At 28.9% G+C, this 25120-nt stretch overlaps 2 protein-coding genes across 3 annotated transcripts in view; one reads left to right on the top strand and one right to left on the bottom strand.

The window, feature by feature from the left end:
• LOC100163582 (pancreatic triacylglycerol lipase) overlaps positions 1-7817 on the bottom strand; it is a 17043-nt gene extending 9226 nt beyond the window's left edge. The window contains exons 1-4 of one of the 2 annotated variants that reach the window (XM_003243850.3): positions 7458-7817; positions 7299-7398; positions 6914-7062; positions 6528-6776 (exon numbers count right to left, since the gene is read on the bottom strand). In XM_003243850.3, the coding sequence (XP_003243898.1) occupies positions 6528-6776; positions 6914-7062; positions 7299-7398; positions 7458-7506 (547 nt within the window). In that variant the 5' untranslated portion in view covers positions 7507-7817. The remainder of the gene's footprint in view (positions 1-6527; positions 6777-6913; positions 7063-7298; positions 7399-7457) is intronic. The other variant, XM_001950532.5, reaches the window with a different exon arrangement.
• The window catches only part of LOC100571134, a 60769-nt gene that overhangs the window by 20555 nt on the left and 15094 nt on the right, over positions 1-25120 (top strand). The window contains exon 2 of the mRNA XM_003243848.4: positions 11981-12043. Coding sequence (XP_003243896.2) covers positions 11981-12043 — 63 coding nt within the window. The remainder of the gene's footprint in view (positions 1-11980; positions 12044-25120) is intronic.

A 25120-nucleotide genomic window follows, 5' to 3' on the forward strand; every position in this document is an offset into this window, starting at 1 on the left:
GTTTTTCTTATACAATGATATTATATCATTGAATTCAAATTTAATACCATCCATTATACAGTGACCCACTTGTAACCTACTGTACAGCAGAGCGAAATCCACTTACCCACCTTTTTTTTGTTTTTAACTTATTAACTTATTCAGTTAAATTTTTTATTGTCTTAACTTAACTTTTTAAAGTCAATTATCATTATTGTACAGTTAAGTTAATTAAATTTTTTTTTATCATGTGTGGAACCAAGAGACAAAACTTATCCATTCAATTTTGGTAATTTATTTTTCTATTAATATAATATCATCAATTCATAGTAATCAAATTATATTATAATCTATATTCTATAGGTACTACAGTAAAGAGTACCTAATAATTAGTATACTATCCATTGTATGGACTGGCCATTTTCACGAATTCTATTATTTAATGATCTACTCGGTATTGAATAATCTGATTTTTGTTTTATCTAACTCTCCAATTCCTAAAAAGTAAAAACATAGTTTTAAAATGGATATCAATAACATACATTGGATTCTGGTAAATACGACAATAATTCCAATGAACAAAACAAAAAGTCGTCCGAGATATTTATAAATTATAATTTATATTGCCATATTCGTTATAAATACAAGCAAACGTATGAGATTAGAAAATAACATTATCGAAATAAATATGGAAACAATGTTTGGTATTATAGGCATTATACTATTATCATTATTCATTGATTTTATTTTAATAATAGGCTATTATAATGGTACTAAATATAATAAGTCTAACTAGGATGTTTAATGATATTTAATGCATACTACTACTAATAATTAATATCTTCTCTAGACTCTAACAAATTTAGTATAATTTAAAGTTTATAAGTTAACCTATAACTTATAAGTTTCTGCTAACAATAAAATATAATAATAATTTTAAATTTTATAATTGCACAGTGCTAAGTGTCTTGGTAAATGTCCGTACAAATCAAAATACTATGGCAATTGATGAATTATGAATATTATGACTTAAAAAAAATTAATTTTTTTTTAACTGAGTTTAGTTAATTTTATTTCCCATCTTAACTTTTAACTTAACTAGTTAAATTTTATTTTTTTGTTAACTTTTAACTTAATTTAAGGTAATTTAATTGAATTAACTTAACTTTCCACAGTTAATTATTTTCATTAACTTGCCCACCATTGATAAAATATCATGTGCATCAAATATCGAAATGGAAATTTGTATTTTTTATATCGAATTTATTGTATAATATTAACATGTAAATAACCATAGTCTGAGCTCCTATGGCAATACAAAAATTATTTTTTCAAATTAAAATCCACGTGTTTTAACGTTGCGAATTGCAGTGAATCAAATGATTTTTCTGAAAATCTTGACGTATGAAAATCGAAATTTGAACAAAAAGTATCCGAGTTATTCCACTTTAAATACCAAAGACAATTGTCTAGTATAATTACTTCGAAAAAAGATACGAGCTCGGTAACTATAATAATTAAGTATACAATATAAAATATTTGTTAGTAATAATTAATACTACTTAGTAAAATATTATGCTCTAGCAATTTTTTAATGTTACAAAATGCTAATGGATTAATTACTGCACTCAATAGTTTTAAAATCAAAAGTAAATAATATTCCTTTTCAGACTATTATCCTTAATATTTAAAGGATTATAACTCGGAAACTTTTCGGGAATTCGATGCTCACCGCGTGACCAAATATATTATATTAAATGCGAATAAATATAATAAATATCCATCATCGTAATAATATGTAAAAACTTGCGTAGGTAAATATTCTATGGATGACAAAATTACAGTAAGTATAAATTAATCAAACCTCAATAAATTACGAACTGTTTAAAATAAAGTATACATTATGGGCATCACCCATACTAAAAAGTAGTAGAAACTCGCGAAATGTTTGACCATCATGTAGGCATATGTATTGCGTCCTATATATTATACAGAAGTGTGTTGTAGACTGCAGTCGTAGGTATAATACGTCATAATTATCGTAAAGACGAACGAGCAAACGTACCTCGTAATAATATAATACCGCTGCAACTCAAAATAATCTTCATAAAATATTATAATTAAAAGATTTGAAATTTGCAGTTGCTGAGCAGAGCAATGAATGCATTGGTTTTTACAATTATGTGTGACGCGTGTTTTTTGTGTTTCTGCCATCGCGTTGTGCAGTAAAAATACTTCAATCTTCAACTTAAAGGGAAGTTTTTGGTAGAACATTGAATATAGTTGATACTTACAACAGTGTAAAAGTAACAAATTCACAGTCATTTTTAAAATAATAATAACATAATTATTTTAGAAAATACGGAAATATTTACGCAATTATTTTTTGATAAAATTTAATTTTGTTTTTTTGTTATAATTATTCAAAAACCAATAACCGTAGAAACTTGAAATGTTCACCAAATTTTTGTGTCTGCAATTTCTACATAATATAATGACATAGTTTTTAAAATATTTTGTGATGTTTTTTGCATTATTTATATCACAGACATATTCACACTATATTATAATTTATAAGATGCGTCAATATTGAATTATATATTGTTATATTTTTTATTTTTTTTAAGTCATGATTTAATATTAAAAAAAAATAATTATAATATAATATACAATACTTCTGTCAAAAACTAATTTAAGCTAGGTACTCTGATTTTACTAAAATAAAAATAAATGAGTGAAATATAATATAGTAATATAAATATTTCATAAAATATCCTTTTAAAACAGAGTCTGACACCGTCTCCACAATTCACTCAGAATTGTTTATCATTAAATTCAAACTGAACACATCTATTAGAGTCACCAACTCAACGAGGAAACCTTCAACATAAAATAGTGAGTACCCGGTTTTTTTTCGATATACTATAAAGTATAAATTTATCAAAACTAAATCGACGTACCTAGGTACCTAAAATTAGGTAGGTACGCTTGTACACGTAAATAGAGGGATTTCTTATTCGTGAAAATACCAGAATTTTAAATCGTGAGTTATCCGTAATCTTTATATTATTATAAAAATATATTTTACTTTTATCTAACATATTACCATATAATATTATATATCACAGTTTGATCATTTTTTGGGTAAAAATAAGTACTCAACTGAATCGTATATTATATTAAATCGAAACCAGGCTTATTTTTTCGACAAACCAATAATATGAGTCGCTGAGTAAGTAAAAACACATTAATATGGGATCGCTTAAACTTTAACCTCTCCCAAATGTAACAGAAATTTACACTGTAACCATGTACACGTGCCATTTCGCCTACAACTTACTGTACTATTATTATAATATAGTTAGTTTAATATGAGGACAATATGATAATAATAATAATTTATTATAATATTATCGCACGCGCACAGGTGTTAGTTTAACCCGGCGGAGACGATTTCGTCGTCGCCCTCAACCGCGGTACCTATATTATAATATTATTATTATACCCGATCCAGGTATAAACGTGGTGCAGGTATAAAATCTAGGATGTTGTAAGGTGGTGGGTTACACATAATTCCCGGTCGTGGCAATGTGTGTGGGTAGGTCGTGAATATTATTCCTCTCGCGTAGCTCGCATAAAACCGTTTGTCGTTTACGTAAATCATTATTATTATAATAATAATAATAATAATAATATGTAATTATTATCATCGTGCGTTTCTGCCCCGTTTTCGCGGGGGCGCACAAAATCTTCCGACTAAAGCCACTGCTGCAGGTATATATAATAATAATATATGGTGCAGAAAACCGCAGCCGGTTTACCTATGTATATATATATATATATAGACCGGGTGTGAGCTTTTTAATTATTCACCTTTGAGAAACAGAATATATTTTGCGCCTTTGTCTCTCGCGAACGTATTAATATTGTAATAACCGAGTCACACGTGCCGATTTTTCAGCACGACATCGCCGACAACGATTACATGAATTACGGTGATAATTAAAATTGTATAACACATTAACACACGATGATGGATAAAACTAAACCATATTAGGTATATTGTATCGACAAATCGTCCGTGTCACTGGGCAGTCGCAGCAAACAATATTTTTGTATTGCATCCAGGCGCAGATTTTATTTTAGGGGGGTGTTTTGGTTTAATATGCTTAAATATAATATAACGTGTATTGTGCTCATCATTCTTAATATTAATATCAAATACGAAATAGAATCATACATTTATATTATACAACGACATATTGTTTTCTAGAAATCTTTTCACATTGGCAGGTATATATTATAATATATTTTTTCCATAAACACGGCCGATGGGGGACACTTTTAGCACCCAAAACACACTCCTGGCTACGCCACTGAATTATTACTTTACATCGGTTTATTGGCGGACAGATTATTATCGTCAACGAGAAAGCTGATTTAAAATAATTACCGATCGATTAAAATATAGTCTGACTAACGGGATTATCTATGTTTTTATCTTTATAATATATTGTAATATACCCATTTAAGTATATTATCTGACTATAGTCACAATTGAAAAAATAATAGTATTATCGTCTAATCGAATTGTACCTATATATATGCGTTTTCGTATAATAATATTATTATTGGACTTTTCGTGTTCGTAAGTAGACAGGTAAGTTACGGAAACACTTTTCCCATCGAAACTTTGTTCATTTGCATTTTACTACAATATCGGAGTTGGAAAAGTTTGCGTGCCGCGTATATTTTATACTATCGGGTATAGTTATAATTACTAAAAATAATTTTACACAGATTTAAAGAGATGCGCTGGAAGCAAACGATATTGATTGATTATCGTTATTCTGAATTAAATTTTTCCCGTGTACACTATAAAGTTTAAAAGTTTAAAATATTAGTTTTTGTCCCCCCATTTATAATTTTCCCGGGTATTTTGAAAAACCATAAATTCTGCGTTATTATTTCGAAGGTAAACTCATTGATATCGTTAAAGTGTAATAATATTATGATACTTTTATTTCGATAACCATATTATTATACATTAAATAATGAATTGATGTACAAATTATTATTATTATTATTATTATTATTACATAATGTTCGTAAAATATTGACGTTTGACATTGATAATAAAATATACTTTACAGTTTTATTGTATTTTTATTATTATTTAGTATCTGTTACCATAAAATATGTTATTTTCAAACAACAATAATATTTAAACTATAAAATACGTCATAAAAATTGATATTTGAACATAGTTAATATCGATTGTTAAAAAAAAAAATTATAAAATCTAAATAAACGTAATAAACACAATATTATTATGTAGGTATCTAATTATTTTATTTCTTGTATTCGTTTACTGCAAATTCTGTATTTGCACTATTCGGAGGCAATTTTATGCTTGAAATTACAGTTTTAAACACTATACCTACCGTTATTCTATAAACGACTTCTGATTGACTACCGAAAACATCAGATTATGTTTGAGCATTGCCATTAAATGTTGAGAAAATATGTAAAATAAACAGTAACTTCAATGCCGCAATCGTAATCAATTATGTGTAAAAAATATAAAATGTGCACCTATTGGTCACAATATAATATGTAACAATGGGTTGGTGTAAAGTACACATAAAATAATCTTAGTCAATGTAAATAAAAACTGCTTAAATAATTATTATGAAGACATCATGTCGTAATAGTAGTATTTTCTCAAGACGCGATAATTATATTTAAATATTATGATTAATTAATTTTCAAAAAATTATGATAAACATTTCAGATGCGGTAGTAATTTGATTTGGATTTTAGTTTTAAATAAATTTGAATAAATTTAAAACTTTGTTGGGTCATTCACCAAAATTGTTTATTTTATGCGACACGATTAATTTTAATTTCCTGTTTTTAAGAACAAACAATATTCCGAAGTTAATCATCTGGTTTTTAATTAGAGTACACTTCACAATCATAAATGTTACAGCGTTCATCCATATAAAAAATGTTTGTTTGATACGATATAATAATTTTCTTTAATAAAAAAATCTTAAGAGAAAATATTTTGGTATAACTTTTTAAGGCATCTTATTCAATATTTATATACATCCCTCTATTATACTATTATTTTGTAAATAAATTAAGTACCTATCTACACACGTATTATAGCTATATCTAAAGATTATTGAGACATATTTTTTATTATTATTATAATAATGTAGTTAAAAAGAACAGTTGAAAAAGATTAACTGGCAAGTACGTAAGTAATAGTAATTACTAATGTCGCGACGGGTTTAATTTTATTGTTTTTTTTTTTAAATTAAAGCAACCTAATATTTTGTGAGAAGATATATAAACACTGTCTATGTAACTCGTATTTATATGATACAAATTGTATAATATGTAATTTTTCAAAAACAATATATATAGTAATTCATACGGATTCAGACCAATAATAATTGTGTTGGTGCGGATAAAAGTTTATCGCGGCAATATATTTTAATCAATGTGGATATACTATATTATAAGTAGGTATTACTGACCTGTGATTCTTGGAAGTTTTCCGATTTTCAGATTCTTGCCAGTGAACCCAGCTATTTCCGCGCCCAGACTAAATCCAATTAAATGTATCTTGGACAGATAGAATCTTCTGGACACTAAATATTCGATGAACTTGGCCAAGTATTTAGCGGCTATACGTGTATTGAGCACTGCGTGACTATACCACGGAAATGCGCACATCGGACTCCAATCGACTATTATAATATTCACTCCTCCTCGGTGTAAATACGCTGCAAACATTTACACCGCCGTATTCAATCGCTTTAAAAGTATCGGAAACTCGCGTAGGGCGTTCCTCTCCGCAAGTGACGATTCATATAGCCGTCTCGATAATATTTTATAATTTATATATTTTTTATAATAATACCTTTTTTTATGGTCTCTGCACCCTTGGAGTTTCCTTGCTCTGTAAACCCGTGGACGTAGATGACTGTGGTCAAATTTCGCATCATATTGGCTCCGCGGAGGGAGACATCGTCGCCGATGTATATGCGTTTCGGACGAAAAGGATTGTTCCTGAACAACATCATTTTTGTTTTTCGATTATTGTTATTACTATTATTATTTTTTATAGTGACATATAATAATAGCAAGAATAATAATAACATAACAGTAATAAAACGGACACACGCATATGTATACGTAAACGCACACATATATAAATATATTATATTATATACGAACATACACAAACACACAAACATACATACACAAACATACACAAACACACACACACACACACACACACACACCTCGAATATGAAAAAAATGCGATGTCCTCTTTTTCGTTTATTGGACAACAACCTTCGCATCGACCCCTGGGCGTCATTGTAGCGGAAAATGGATTTTTACCTGAACGATAAAATTGTGGTTTCACAGTTTGCTCTACATCATTCAAAAGTCCGACTCACCCCAAAACAACGTGAAGGTCATGCATGCCATCATGCCTAGGGCCACCATAATTAATTGGCATCACTGAACATCGATACCTATCACAATATTGCAGGTTTTGTAACGATAAAATAATTGAACGAAAAAAAAAATTATATCTATCGCACACAATTTGTTTCTAAAACGTGTATTTAACGTAAGAAAAAAATGAACGTCTACCACCGAATACGCGTTAGCTGAATGGGAAACATTACTAAACGTTTCGTTGCTTGCAGGGCTTCGTTTATGTATTTTTTATCTCCCCGCCAGCTCCTCTACACCCAAGGTTAAAGCTAATGGAAATTCGCAAATAACAACAATGACAAATTCTTCTGAAACTTAAATGTATTTTGTTTATTCAGAGTTGGTTTGACATAACGGCCATCAACACGTTCACCCGAAAATTAATTGCAAATAATTGATACGTATTATTATTATTATCAATAAATTATTATTGTTTAGATAAAACTAAAACTCAACAATACTTACATTATTATAATGCTTACCCGTAAAACGTTTAAATCGTATCGTTATACTCTTACGATATTATGTTATACAACATAAACTATTAATATTATATATCAGACGCACACTGCACACTGCAATTCGCATTGTGATCGCATTTTTTAATTATTATATTGTCGTAAGCCTGGCACCTATATATACTTTGTTGCGTTCGCGACAGGGCGAACGATTATGGGTAATATAATAATAATAATAATAATAATAATAATAATGATAAAATATATTTTCGTCCTTGGCGAAAATATTATATTCACCGATACGAAAACCATGACCACAAAATTTAATGTCACGTTCCAGTCACCCAAATACGAATAAAAAAAAAAACAATTTCGCCGATACCTTATATTATTATTATTATTATCTCTTTGATACGGGAAACGCATTAAAACGCATCGCACGAGACAACAAGTGCACTCGTTGGGGAAAACAAAATAACATAATATCCGACAAAATGAAAAACAAAACGTACCGGATGTGAACGCGACAAGTGTTTTCGGTAGGTAAATACAAACAACAAGATATGTGTGCACGCGCGGACGAATGATAATAATAAATGATAATAATAATAATAATTTATACTTTTCGAGAGAGAACATTGCAGCGGCGGAGTACTATATAGTCGCTGTCCAGTATATGTATGGCCGACGGACACGGTAAACACGAGTCGATATAAACCCTAACCTACACCCTCTAATATTATTATATTGATGATAAATTATTATTATAAGACCTAATATGATTATATAAATTATAATATAATATCTTCTGCGGCATGATATAGACATTTCGTCGTGTTTTTCTCTATAATTACGTCTATAGGTACCCCCCACTATTATGTCCACATTATAACGGTGGCGGTACGATATGAAAAAATGGCTCGAGTTTTCGCGTTTTCCGCACGTCCTTGTGCAGTGTGGAAAACGGGGCCGATATTCCGGTGGCAGTGGTGGCGTAGAAGGGGGCGAAAAAAATAATATTAAAATAATAATAAAAAAAAAAAAAAACCGACCAAATATATATTATTATTACAGACAACGCGTCGCCGCCGATTTACGACAGTTCATTATCGTTTAACACGGTAAAATATATATAATTGTATTATAATATCGCTTCCGAACGAATACGATATATTATATACATACCTATATAGGTACGTGTGTCGAGGCAATTAATTTGATACGGCCGACGAGCTCGACGGTTTCGACACTCCGTGACAGTACATATTTATGATTTATTATAATATGTTTACGTTGACCGCCGCGATATCCATAATAATATTATTTTTATAGGCGCGATTGCCATAACGGCGTGATTTATGTAACGTGAGTAAATATCAAACGATTTTTTATAATATATCATATACCTATATTATAATGTATATAGTATACATATCGACTTCCGACCGAATCGACGTATAGGTAGGTATACATATTATAATATTATACCGGATGGTCCATTTTTCGTTTATTTATTTACACTCGTTATTACGAACATTTTAATCGTTTTATGGAAAAAATATTTTGATTTACATTCTTTTATAAGTCGTCTAAAAACAACAATTATATATATATATAAAAAATATTATAGTTCTCATATTTTTTACTTTTATTCAATGACGATAAATATGCGATTTTTGATTCCTCGGTTCAAAGCAGAATATTTTTTTGATGTACTCTGGTAAATAAATATCGAATTTTGGACTAATGGCATTGACACGGATACCTAAGTGCCAGTGGAACCCTACAAAAACGTTCACTACCTCGCTCGCCTAAACTTTAAATATTAATTATAACTAATAAACTGCTAGTCCAAAATTTGATTTTTAGAAATCGAAATACTTAAAATAATATACTGCTTCGAATTAAAAACATGAGTTGTTAATCAAAAGTGTAAAAACTTAATAAAAAATTAGTGGAAATATAATTTTTTCCAAATTTGTTTATGTAACGACTAATTCAACTATTATGTACAAGAAATAATTTCAAAAACATCAGTGTTTTCCGAAATCACGAGTGCCTTACGTTAAATGGATCACTCCGTAGTATAGAGCAGATATAGGTATGATTTCTACGGTTTTAATGAGAGAACCGTTCAAATTGGAAAGCGAAAGCATCAAGTCGATATAATAATATTTAGAACAGATGCGTGTGATGTAAAAATAATATGTGTCGCAAACGTCATAACAGCGCGCTCTGAAGGTACCTATTCGTGCATATTGTTTGGATAATATTAATTATTGTCATAATGTCATATCATAATATAATAGGGACACCAGCTGTTCCACTACTGACGGTTTGATAATTTATATTATAGATAATAATATTTACTTTTTACTTATCCAGCTAAAAAATAATTTTACATATCTTTTTATCTATCTGTGTTCAAAATTAAATGGTTATCTGAGATTTATTACCTAGATAATTTTTTGTGACAAGACTTTCGTTTTTACTTATAAATAATCTTTTTGTTGTGGGGAGTCGTTTAAATCACCGATTTATTTGACTTGATGTTCCTTTATGTATATTTATCGTGTGTCTTACTGTAGTGATTTCGTACTATATTGTTCGTTCTCTGTAAGCACCGACGGGTAATCGTCTTCAAAATACCCATATATTATTTATGAGTGTAAACATTTAAACTTAAATATGTATTGTTATATTTATATTTTATAGTCAAAATGATGTTTATGCAGGTTTTAAATTACCCGTTTTTTTATCTAGATTAATATTTGGTTATCTTTGACTCTAAGAATGTTATGCAGTTCACGAATCGATTGGGTCGATATAAATTCAAAGTTTTTTTTTCACGTTTTCCGTGTACGAAAGTCGTCGTCGATGACGATTATAATAATATAATTATTGTCTCACAACGGTAATCACCGCGCTTTAGCGTGGAGGTCTTTAAAGTTTATTTGCTAAAATCAAAACACACGGACCCGTAGGTCAAATGCAATACGCATGCGCAGTAATATGGACTGTAATCAACAGATGAGATAACTACTAACATTATATTGTTACTATATATATACACTATTGTTATTATTATAATCGGGACACGCGAATACCTGTATACCTGCACCGCCCACCAATGCAGCCACCGGTCGACAACAATCATACTTAATACGCGAAATTATCCTCGAGTCCAAAACCCGCAAACTTAAGATAAAATACAAGACGTAACCGCACTCTTCTAGTAGGTTGAAAACGCACATTTTTTTTAAACATTGTTGTAGGGATACTAAAACCAAAAATTTTAAATTTTAATTGCTAATACTTAGGTACTTAAATACGTATATAATATTATATTTAAATGTAAAATTAATTTTCGTCACCTTCTGTACTCACCACAATAATTACATTAGAATTATATATTTTTTTACAACGACAATTTCATTTTATTTGCAAACACAAGTTATTATTTTCATTTCGAGCGGTATGAATGTCACAATTAGTTAATTATTCTTCCAAAACCCAGTAAAAGTTTTCGACTTTCAGAATACGCATCTCCTGGTCTGTAAATTAAAAACATTTTTGCGGTATTTTGCTACGTCTTATACAATCAAACGATACAATGAGCGGTTTTTGGTTGTAACCGTTTATTGTACCGCAGCAGTTCGCATATCTATAATCTATTTGAATATTAAATATGTTTGAAATAAAATATGTATTAACTATATAATCATTGTTGTTATTATAACAATAATTCCATTTCCTTGTCTCTTCCAACGAGTGCTTTTATCGTCATCGTCGTCGTGCCCGTATAGTGGTTGGATCATAGACGTATAATATAATAATATTATAATAATATTATATTATACGTCTATGGGTTGGATGGGGGCCGATTCGGCGGACGTCTAATAAGTCGTAATATTCGCCTAAACATGCCATTATTAAATTGTTTTGTTTGTTTCGTACAGTAAAAGCCACTTGTTAGTTGCGGACGATCCGTTTACATTTTCATTTTACTTTTGTTTTTACAGGACAAACTGTTGAACAAACTAGACGAGAAAGAACAAGACGAAGCGAAAACGCCGGAAGAAGAGGTGGGTTCGACACTTATTCGCTCTAATAATAATAATAATAATAATACTATGTATACCCATACCCTTTGATAATCATTAACCATATATATTATATACGGAGTGATCCATTTAACGCGTGACACTCATTCTCTTTCAGAAAACACTAACGTTTTGATAATATTTCATTTAAACATAACTCCAAGTCGTTATATAAGACAGTAAACAACATTTTTGGGGAAAAAATTAAAATTTTACTATTTTTAAGTGTTTTACTCTTTTGAATGACAACACACGTTTTTAATTTCATAAAAGTAGCTTATTGGTTATAAGTTATAACTATAATTATCGGTATTTAAATTTCAGGTGAGTGGTGTAGTGAAAGGATATTTTGTGGGGTACTCATGTATCACTCAACTCCGCTCATCAAAACTTTTAAATACCTTAACTCGTAAACTGTTCGTTCAAAATTCGACTTTATAAATCAAAGTACTCTAAATAATTTTCTTTTAGGAGTGAGCAATTAATAATGCATGTTGTCATTAAAACGATTAGACAAAAAAATAATAACGATAAAAATATTTTTAAAAAATGTGATTTTAACGAATTAAAACAATGAGTGTCTGGCGACATAGCATATCATCCAGTATTTATTCGTGTAGGTACGCCGCAAAATCCATACCGGAAAACCACAAAATGAAAACGTTTTTCAATAAACGTTGAGCGTCTGTAGTCGTACGAAATATTGTAGAAAAAATAAAATATAGGCTGAGTGCACATCAATATATAACCATATATCAAAATAATAACAGCACACAATAATTATTATTATTATTTGTAGGTAGTATGATAGGTATATCAATTTATTCGCAGGTTTTTTTTTCCATATTTTCACGTCCACCCGAAAATCATCAATTTCTCGGTAAACTTTGTTTTCATAAACCACACATAAAACATATTTTTTGACTTTTGTTGACATGTCCTCCGAAATTGAACGTCCACGTGTATATATTGAATGTATACATAATAATATTATATATTTTATTTACAGAGGTAAAAAAATATTATGTCATCGTTTATTTTTGTTTACCCTCATTCGCTATATAAACATCGTTAAGTCATTATATATCAAGATCGCCGTTTAGTTTTTTATATTATTATTACTATGGGTGCTTACATTAATAATTGTCTATTACATTTGATTTAAAATATACATTTAAGCTCAACACTGTCAATTCAACAGTGCATTTTGTTCAAACAAAAAAAAAATGTAGAGCATTACTACACGTCATGTTATGCGATTGTTATTAACTATAATTTCACTATTATATTAACGACGTTTAAAAATTATTTTTTGTTCACTTTGACTTGTTTGAACACACTAAAGTGTTACAGAATAAACATACTGATCTTAAATTTACAACAAACATCAATTGTTTGTCAATAAGTAGTTTCTAAATGTTATTAGTACCCATTTTTATTTGTGCTTAATTATTGTTGACAAATTATTTTTTAAAAACTAACCTGAGCTAAATTAGCCACAAAACAAATGATATTATTTGATCAGTCGATTTAAATGTCAGATAAAGTTCTCGTATATTACAAATCATAATTTATTAGGTAACACGCAGACAAAATATTTAAACAAGTTATTTTTATCCACTTATAATGATGCGTATAACATAAATAGAAGGTATAGGTAGGTAGGTAATTAAAATATTTTATAAATATTACTCAATAAATGAGTTACATTATATCCGATTAAACAAAAATAATTAGATGAATCAAAATTAATTTTAGTGGGTATAATGTGCGAAAAAAAATATTAATTTAATGAGCGCAATGTAATGGGGTTGTAGATATTTACTATACTATGTTTCTAGAAACTATTTGGGGGAAATCACTGAACTCGCATTTTAGCGAAAGGTGAAAACTTTATAAGAGCTTTTGGACTGTGTGCACAGTTTCTTAAAAGTAAGTTCCGAATATAAATTGGTTGTAATTGAATAAATAGTGAAAAAAAAAAGTTTCGGGTGAGGAACATGTTTTATTTATACCGTCTCTGAGTTCCGATCCTTCAGTGCTATGCCGACACGCGGGCTTCCTTCTTGGCCCTTGTCTTGTTCGCATTCAACGAAAACACGAACACCCTACGATAATGAACATTTCAGTGTAACACGTTATGCGTGATTTCGTTTACAGACCTTACCGTGGTTATGAATATTTATATATTTTGTCTCGTGCGTAGGTATATCTCTAAACAATAATTATTATTCTGAGAACATCGTCAAATTTATAATATTTACGTAACCAATCAAAAACCGAACAAATTAATTTGTTCGATCCGTTTATAAAATATACCAGCAAGAAGATTATCTATTCTGAAATATATAAACGTCATTTTTAGTTCAATCACAAATAAAATTGATAAAAACAATATTAGTGAGTTACCCAAGCCAAGTACTGTACACACAGGGGGGGGGGGGGGTGGTTATTCAAGCCCATTAGTATTTTTTTTTATGTATAGATGTAGTCTAAATAATACAATTTAAAACCATTTTGATATATATTATACAGGCATTTATAGGTTTTTTACACAAACCCTCTCATTGAAAATATACCTGTGAACGTCACTGATTTTAGACAAGTGATTTCCATTATAGATTACCAAAAGAAATACATTATGTAGATACATAGTACATATTATTATTATCTTAGATTCTGTAGGTAGTAAATACAAAAATTAATTTAACTGTAAAATGTCAATGGCTATAATAATATTTAATATTATATTTTGTAGATATTTTTTTCCGACCATTTTTTTTATTGATAAACGTAGGTGGTGGCCGAAAATAGGTTTCAATTCGCACTGAAATATGCATGATTACTCAACGAAAATAAGAGATGAATCATGACTTATTTTTATATTACCTGTATGCATTGCGTTAACTATGATTCATTTGGACGTTAAACGAATTAGAATATTTGTATACTAAAATGAACGAAGTAATAATGTACACTTGTGGCCGCACGAGAGGCTATATAGTGGTCGTTGTAATTTTCATTCGGCATTTGGTTAGGTTTGGTCTATTTAGTTAATTGTAGTTTAAAATGTTAAGATATTATTACTTTTAAGATAGGTAGGTAACTCTAATAGCCAAAACTGGTTTAAATATACTTTTAGAACAAAAAATGCTTTAGGGTTGTAAACATTTTATTTGACACCAACATAAAATCAATCTTGTAACTTAAAGTTAAAAATCACACAGAATCTTATATTTTAATGTAAATAACATAAAAAAAATATATATGCAGGCTGTTGAGTATTTCAAAATTTAAATTCAGTTAGCAACAGGTTGTATGGTTTCTAATTTGCAGCCATTTAAATGTAAAGAAATAATTAGTGATGATTTAATTATTTTTTTTCCAACTTTATTCTGATTAACCATTATTCCATTTTTATTTTTATTTTTTTTGCATGTATCCTTCCATTTCTTAATAAAGAAATAATTTTTACTCACGTGAGAAGAAGTAATTTAAGATTGGAACCGTATTTTTGGCTTGTCATTTTTTTTTCAAGCAAGTAACCAAATAACTCATCAAGATACTAGCTCGAGTGCCCGACCTCGACGTAATATAGTCTGACAACTTCCAGCACGAGATAATATTGATTATTCCCCCAAGGCATATCTATTAGTTTTGGTTCTACACAATTTTCAAATAAAGAAAACAACAATGATTAAATATATAATACATAACACAAGTCACAAAGAAAAATGTCTTTCACCAGAAGAAATTTATACACAGGGTGGTTATTTTCACAGTAAACACTCATCATCTTGAAAAGTTTTGATGTATTTGATGATAGTTTTTTTACATAAGTCATTTTGACTTAGTATTTTAGTATTTTTGACAAAATATTATATTTCTTACCATTTTATATGGTTATTACTTTTTTTTTAACCACACTGTTGGTACCTACTTAGAAATTAAGTAGTAGGTTAAGCTCGTTTGAAATACGATGTTTATAAGTATATACAAATTCTGAGCAAAACGTTTTGGTTCAAAATATGAAATAAAAAATACACAAAGTTCAATAGTAAAAACCACAAAAATAGTAAAATATATAATATGATAAAAAAAAAAATGTTGTTTTATTATGTAAAAACACTTATTTCAAAAACATTGATAATTTTAGAGATGACGAGTGTTTATTGCTAAAAGGGGATCACCCAGTATATACAATATATTGATAATCATAAAACTAGCATACAACTGAATATTGAGAATCCCTGCAGGGGACGTTTTAAAATTCGAGACACGAAGCCTTTTACACGGAGTAGTAGTTGTTGGATGGAATCTGCTATGAGCTATATGATATTATATATATTATAACCGCATACGATGTACTACATACATAAAGTCTCTAATGTATTGATATTCTTATGAACACATAGATATACCTTATAAGTATAATATGGTATATTTTATATACCAGGTGGTTGGTATATAATAATAGATATACTATATTATATACATAAAAATCATTACACGGGTACCTAATATGATTTCCCAGGATTGTAACCTCTCAGCGACAACTGAATTTTAAAACTAATTACGAGGAAACAAATTGTCGTACAATATACAAATAATTATTATTTGTTTATTAATATGTATATTTATGAAAAACTATGAATCACCTACGTAGTTAAATAAATATTAAGTAGACACAATAGTACCTAGAGTACATTATATTGGTTTTTAAAATAATAGTAAAATAAATAACGTGGCCCTTTCTCAATATTCAGAGCAGTATAAAGAGCAGACGCTTATCCAAATTACAAAGCATATTTTGCGTTATTATATTAGATAGGTAGGTAGATTATGATACAAACGTGTTCAATAAGTATTAAGGGGATTGGAAGCGGTGATTTTCTATCTTCGTCTAACACACGTGGAACATAGGAATTGAGACGGGTTTTCATTCCAACGTACAGATCGATCTAGTGAAGAGATAAGAATTCTAAAAACAAATTTGACTTTGTCATCATATTTACTTGAGATCGACTTTCCCACATTTTTGGTTTTATCCACCTAAATTCTAAAAAGTTGGTACTAAAATAAGAAATTAAATATTTAAATTTTTGGAGAAGATAAAATCAAAAAATTAAAAACCTGGGAAAGTCGATCTCAAGTAGACTTGACGACAAAATCAAATCTGTTTTGAGAATTCTTACCACTTCACTTGATCGATCGGTTCCTTGGAATTAAAACACATCTAAATTCATTTGTTCCACGTGTGTTGGATAAAAACAGTAGATCACTTCTTCCAATCCGGCCCTTAAAAGTATATGTTATTTTGGTTTATACAGATTTGGATTATTAGTGAAAGTATACGAAAATAAAATACTGACATTACCTATTCCATTGCCCGCTAATGTTTCATTAAAAAAAATTACTGTTGATATAAATTTAACATGAATTCCTGGTTCATGTCTGATGGCAGCTATTGTCACGAATTCATGAAATTAAACATGTACAAACTTTTCATCAACTCGTTTATACTCAATTCGTATTTAGGTTCAATGATTTTTCGCGAGTACCTACAATAATTTAATATTGTAATAACTATAACTGTTTGGCTTTAATTATAAAATATATGATTATCTCGTACTAGTATTACGGTTATGAATGTAAGATTCATAAACCGAGAATCCCCCAAACGTACCACATTTAAAAGGTTGAATAACTTACATATTATTATAATTATTATGCTTACCTTATAATATAATAATATTATAGTTATACATAATATTATTTAGGTATACTTCGTCTATAGAACTATACAGGTACTGACAGAGGAATGCTCAGGAGTTTTGTATGGTGGGAGGGGGGGCCTTGGGTACTGATAAACCACCATCCACAGCTGCTGTGGACTGTAAATTTCTTTAAAGTTTATTGATATCGTAAATGATAATATAATATAGTATTTTAAGAAACACATGTTTATCTATTTATGTACATAGGAAATACATATACCAATCGAGCAGATAAAGGTGTGGGCGTGAAGGTGTTCTTGCATACCTGCCATAAATTACAGTATGGGTACCTAGCTACCACTTCCTATATTTAGGGGACGTTTGAATATAAAATATCAGTGAAGCAGAAAAATATAGAATGTAAAATGTATTTTATTCTCCACTCATAAATACATTCATGTAGTATTCATGAGTAAAAAAAAATGACTCTCAAGTGTTTCGAGGTCGTTGATCCGTGGGGATGTTCGCGTTACGTGACCGGCCGATCCTGGAGATTTCCCTGACTGTGGCGTGGGCGATTTTGCGATTCAACAATTTTTTCATTAAATATTATAATACTCCGCATAAACAATGTTATAATATTACGACCGACGTTGCGCCGTGTACATTCGAGTACAACGCTATAATTCGGCTTATTTCGGCGTAACGTAAATTTTTTGTACACCGCACTGCACACTAATGGAATAAGAGAACACCTAAACACTTACTATAATAAGCACAAGGGGTTCGTATATTATGACGTGTAGTACATCGCGAGCATGCGTGATAGAAAAAATTTCATAAATTTCGAGATTTTAAAGAGATATGACTGAAATGTAATATTAATATATAATACATGACAGGCATTTTATATCATTTTATTATCACGATAGCAATCCTGCAGTCGAGCAATTTTACAAATTATATTTTTGGTTAATGTTAAAACATAAACATATAGGTATTAATATCATTAGGTATAAAGGGAAAGTATATTAAATCGAACTTATGACATAATATTATAAGGAAGAAAATTGTAACGTGGTTATTTTCTTTAATGTATATATTTATTTTAAAGCGTCATCAACAATGACGAATGAAAATAATATAACTTATGTTATGGTTTTAAATTAGTGTGTTGTCACATATAATAACATATTATAGTGTCATATTATATAAAAATATGTTAAACATATACCATTAAGAATTTTCAGCGATATTTTCAATAACGTTGACAAAATATACGTTTCACGAGGCCTTTAATATTTAATGTCACTGAACATATTAAGTATGTGTGTAAATTTTAATATTTTTCCATACGCGTAATAATATTATTATATAGCACTGTTGCGCACCTGCCCGCCATTATACCATTGTTCACGGTGTCCTGAAAGCATTATAATATAGTCTACCTTTACACTGTATGCTCACATTCGCATGGAAAAATCGATGACTCAGGTCACTAGGACTCCAAACCCTTAGGAAGCGATTCGTGAAAAATATAACGAACTAAGTGTTTCATTATCGTTTATACCGTGGTATATATTATGTGCCTATAGGAGCCTACTTTGAAAATTGCTGCCGTAATTCTCGTTTCCCCTACACAAAAGAAGCACGAGGCGAATGGCCAAATGCCAAGACGTTTATTGACCAAATAATTAAATTGTACGGTTGACATTTAACGCAGCTAGGGCAGACGGGGCCGCCGCCGGCAAGATATCAAATCGATATCGTTATAATTAATTCATTTTAGCGATCAATGCGAGCATTTCAATAGTCTATATAGTGGGTGGGTACTATAGTAACGACATAATTTATGTCAAAATAAATGTTTAATAATCACTAAAACGTGCGACTCAAAATAACGTACGTGGAACGTAATAAAAATGCGTACGATATAAAGATGCAACATCATTAAACATAATATTATACTTAACTCCGATGACCTTTCCGTATTATAATATGAAGCCAGAACGATGCAGAAAACAACGTGTAAGACTTAATCAATAAAGTTTCATTCCGTACATAGGTACCTAGGTACCTATATATACCTACTACTTGCGCATAGGTAATAGCTGGTGCTTACATATTATTATGAAGACAAAAAAGAGAGATAACATGACGTGTGGTTTGTATACTACATAAAATACATCATGTTTGATCGAAGTCGAATAAATTGCTGCGCGTACTGCGGTATTTTGATGTAAGTACGGGGTAGGTAGCTGTAATATTTTTCTGTCAACATTTTGATTCTTTTTTCACGATAAAACACGAAACAACAAAAAATATTGTTGAATAATGATAATAATCTAATTTGCAAGAGTATATTTTGTGACTTAAATATCGCTTATAAATCGAATACGTACCGATATTAGGAAATAATAATATCATTCGCCCTGAAAAACCTATATAAATATTTATGATTCTTTTAGATTCTGAGCAGAGCGATGAACGTTGTTCTGGTTTTACGACGATGTGTGTTTATTTATTTTTTTGTGTGTCTGAAGACACTTTACAGAAGAAAAATGCTGTAATCTTCTACTCCATTCGACGGCGGTTATGTCTGGTAACAAATTAATGGTATTCTCTATAGATACACCGTATTATTTTCAAAATAGTTTGGCTCTTTTTATCCTATTTATAGACGTTAGAAATTTTCGACTTTTTAATTTTTTTTTTTTACAATACATTTTTATGAAAAAAATTATACTCAATACTGAAAAGTTTGAAAATGTAATGCAAGATGTCCCATGCGTTGTTTTTAAAATGAAATTTAAAATAAATAGGTTAAGCGTAAATCCACTTAAATTTTTGATGAGCGTTTAAAGTTAGAACTTTTACGAGATTCTTCAAAGTTGCGTGAAATGTCACTAATTTATTGGTTAATAGTCTTAGGACTATCGAACTTATTTTCAAGGTATTTAATTTCAAAACGTAAGACGGGAAAAAAGATTTCTTATAAGTTTCCTTTACTAAAACTAAAAAAAAAGAGTTGAGCGTAAAGTCACATTATTTTTTTTATGGTCGTTTGAAGTTCAAATGTTGACGACATTTGATATTCAACCGTATAATAACAATTTATCTGGTCAAATGATTTTTATTATTTTGTTATTATTCGAAAAATAGTCATCGTAGAAACTTTAAGTGTTCCACTTTTACTTAAATTATCTTTTTATATACACAATGACATTTTCAAAATATTTTACAGACTAAATATGTTAAGCTACTTAAGATAATTTAAATTTTTGGTTTATTATCTATACGTCATATTATGTTGATTAAGAATGCTTTTCTCGGTCGAAAAAATTGAAAATCTTCCTGATGAGTTGTCCATATTATGCAACCTAAAAATAATAAAAACACATAGCTTTTCCAGAAAAATAAACGACTAACACCGATATAAATATAAATACAATAGAATATCCTAAGAAATTTGATCGAGAGACCAACTCCGCTCAAAATCGTTTTTCCTATACAATAATTTTATTTGTTTATCGTTAATTCAAATTAAACGCATCAGCTATTACAGTAACCTACTAAATGACGAAGACTGCAGAGATGGAAAACTCGCTAACTATACAACAACTGAGTGACTTCCACGGTTTTCTTTTTTTTTTAGCTTTTTTTGAAAAAAATGGTTGATTAGCTGGTTGTATTTAATTACGCTTTTGTTAAACAAATAATAATTGTACTATACTTTTTTGGATGTGATAATAATTGCGCTGTCTGATTATACGAATCACTAACTCAGCAGATGTTTTCAAAAACCAAAACGTTCGGTGAAACTTAAACTTAATTCAAATTCAAATAATGTTTATCTTAAAACTAAACGAAGGATGACTGCGTGAAACTTTGAGTTTGAATTATATGATTTAAAACGTTGTTCGTAATAACTAATGAGACGATTTAAATACCAAGTCGTTAACACTAAACTTACGTACAAGGAAAAGAAAACTCTGTAGGTAATTATTATTAACGATACTACAAAATAAACAGTATAGATTTTCGTCCGGTCGTGTAAACAATGGGGGTTATAAAGGAATAAAGCCAACTTTTGTTGGGCTATACAAACAATCATTTATTATACTTAATGAGCTTCGTGCGCGTTGTTTAACGAATTATCAATAATGCAAGAAACTCATTTCCAGTTATCTATATGGCTAATATTAGGTATATTATTATCCTATTTTATCGTTGAAAAGCCTATATAAACACACATAATATTCACCAGGAGGGAAAAATAATAATTATATTATGTCCAATTAATATAAAAACAAGGACATAACTATAGCTATAACATAACATGATATTAAATCAATGTTAATTGATACATAAATTTTATTTTTGTACGTTTATCATTAAATTTTAAATATACCTTCAGTATTATTATTATTATATACCATCATATAGATACCAGCTACATATTAATATACTATAGTAGTTTTAATAGGTATAAATCAATTTAAATTTGCTAGTAAAAAGTATTGAGTATTTCAATTAATATATGAATATAGTTTATGATACCATTCACCAAATAGGTATATGATAGCAGCACATTAATATAAGTAATGTTAACCATGGCTTGCAAACGTTATATTTGACAAAAAACAAAATTTTCAAACGTTATTATAATAGAAATCGATAATCAAAAAATATTTAAATAGCGCAAAACAAAACATGACGATTAACAAAATATATTATTTATCATTATACAAATTATAATAATAATATATTGTTCGTACATATAATATAGTAAATCAGATCAAGATTATGTCAGATATCGTAGCAATGAACAGTTTGGCCGATGTCAACACACAGTCATATCTATAGATACCGAAATCATGATGCACGTGTTTGACGATCTCCGAGAAAACGGAACTTAAATAAACTGAAGTTACTATGTTCATAATTCTAGCCCTGAACCAAAAGACATGTCTATGCAAAAAAATTATACCTATAAGTTTTAAATATGGCTATATTAACGTAAACTTATGTACATTAACACTATAATAAACGATTTTGTTATGTAATTATTTTGTTTTTATTCGATATAATTATCAATGAACGCGTCGATACGCTGGTGTAAAATACATTTTTCCTAAAAATGTTGTTTTGAAACTACTTAAAATTATGCGAAAGATATATTTCCAAAAACTCTGTTGTTTTCTGAAATAGTGAGTGATGTCTTACGTAAAATGGATACACACCCTTTACGCCTTTTAGAAATGTTATCTCGTCGACCCCTATGTGTTTTCAGAAGATGATGAAATCGGTAGGTACGTGTTTTGACCAAATCAGAAAGAGAGCGAGAGTTGAGAGATGAATATATTATTTCATCCGAAATGTTTCAGTTTATTTCAAAGTTTTCACAAGTGATTGGGCTTTCAGTTATACTATGTGTGACGTGTGTTATTATTAGCTGATACTAACAATATTATGTAGTCGTTGAAACTTTTTTTACTGATGATTTTCCATACAAGTATTACATTATTATGATTGTATGAGTGGTTTATTTTAAATCGAAAGGGATACCTAAAAATAATATTTTTATTGTTACAGAAATCAATTTGATATTCTATGATAATTTTTCGGGCAATTATAAAATATATCTTAATCTATTTATATGTGTCTGGACTTAAGACTTTTTTTCATATTTTTCTATCAAATAATGGTACAATTTATTTAATGACATCCAATGGCAATAGGTATAAACTTAATACAGAATAGTATTCTGATATAGAAATAATATTGTAAGATATATTATTATAACAATATTTGAATTTATCAGTCATGGGAAATTTACGAATGACTAGAAATTGTGGATATTAATTTGTTTTTATTTTATTAGGTACCTAATATATTATAATAGTCTTTAGCTATTGGTTGTTATTAATTATTTGTTATAAATTATTATTTATACAAAGGTACTGATTTCACCCTTGGTTGATAAATGTTTAAATTTTTTACAGAAAAATAGTACAGCAAAAAAAAATAGATCATAATATAAAATAGATTATATGTATTATTATAATACTTCGGTATACATATTATATTATTATGCTTAAGAAATATTATTCCAACTAATTGATTTATTTATATTTTTAGTGATTGAACGAAACAATAAAATTATATTGTTCTACGGTATTGTGTGGTTTTTCGTATTGTCTTTATGGTTTTATTTGAAAACCCCTGCATCTGTTAGTACTACACCACTACTGGAATTACTTCATACATCTGGTAACCTAATATAACGATATTTGGAGCTTTTTCAAATAAAATGTTTACAGAGTCGAATCTTGGTATTAAAAATAAAAACGAATCTGAGCTGAAGTATAACCATACGAATTTTGATATTTCTTCAAACATGTTCAATGGCCGAAAAATGAGCTCTTTTAATTTATTTTCATCGACGTTTGATTACCCCGTCTGTGGTGCAGTTTTTTCGACCTGTGGTGTGTATTCGTGTATTCGTAGAAAAAAATAATAATTTTTAAGATATATAAATAAATGATTTGTGTCCGTATAAATGATAAAATAATTCCAACAGTAATTATTAAAAAATTATTTATGAAAAATATAATAATATTGATTTGCATTAGAGTTAACTATTAAAATATAATATAGCCAAATAAACTTATTAAATTCATATTATTCTATATTATTGGTTTATGAATTATTATTCCTCTTAAACTAATATTAAAAAAAAGCAAAATACACAATTTCGTAGACATCTGGAAACAATAGGTACAACACAAATACTTTAAAGCGTAGGTTGAAATTATTCAATCTCATATTTTATACTATTTGAGAAATGTATATATTATGTATACGCCCTACATAAACCTAATATTATTTTTTTTTCGTAATATCCACTACGCGTATCCCATTCACTTTTAAGATAATATTTACCATTTAGATTATTATTGTGTTTTTACGATGTTTTAACTTTCAATAAAATACAGTAGCTAATGTAACCTTAGGACCTTGTTCATGCAGATAACTTGAATATTAAAAACATAAAGGCGACTTATTTTGTTTTTCAACAATATGTTTTTTGTACAGTAATTTAAAAAAAAATCTAAAAAAAAATTCGTTCGTCAAAAAATAAAAAAAATATAGGTTACCATATGATAACTTAAAATTAAACTCATTATATTTATAATTTAAATTAAAAAAAAAATAACAATGACACGCCGTTGTGCGGAGAACATGTTCTTTGCTCTACAACTCGTATACAATATATAGACACAAAGTTTGGAGAAAATTAAATTTTTTATAAGGTGCTCGTCATTATAATGTCGTGCAA

This window comes from Acyrthosiphon pisum, chromosome A2, assembly GCF_005508785.2.
Source record: "Acyrthosiphon pisum isolate AL4f chromosome A2, pea_aphid_22Mar2018_4r6ur, whole genome shotgun sequence".
Lineage (NCBI taxonomy): Eukaryota > Metazoa > Arthropoda > Insecta > Hemiptera > Aphididae > Acyrthosiphon > Acyrthosiphon pisum.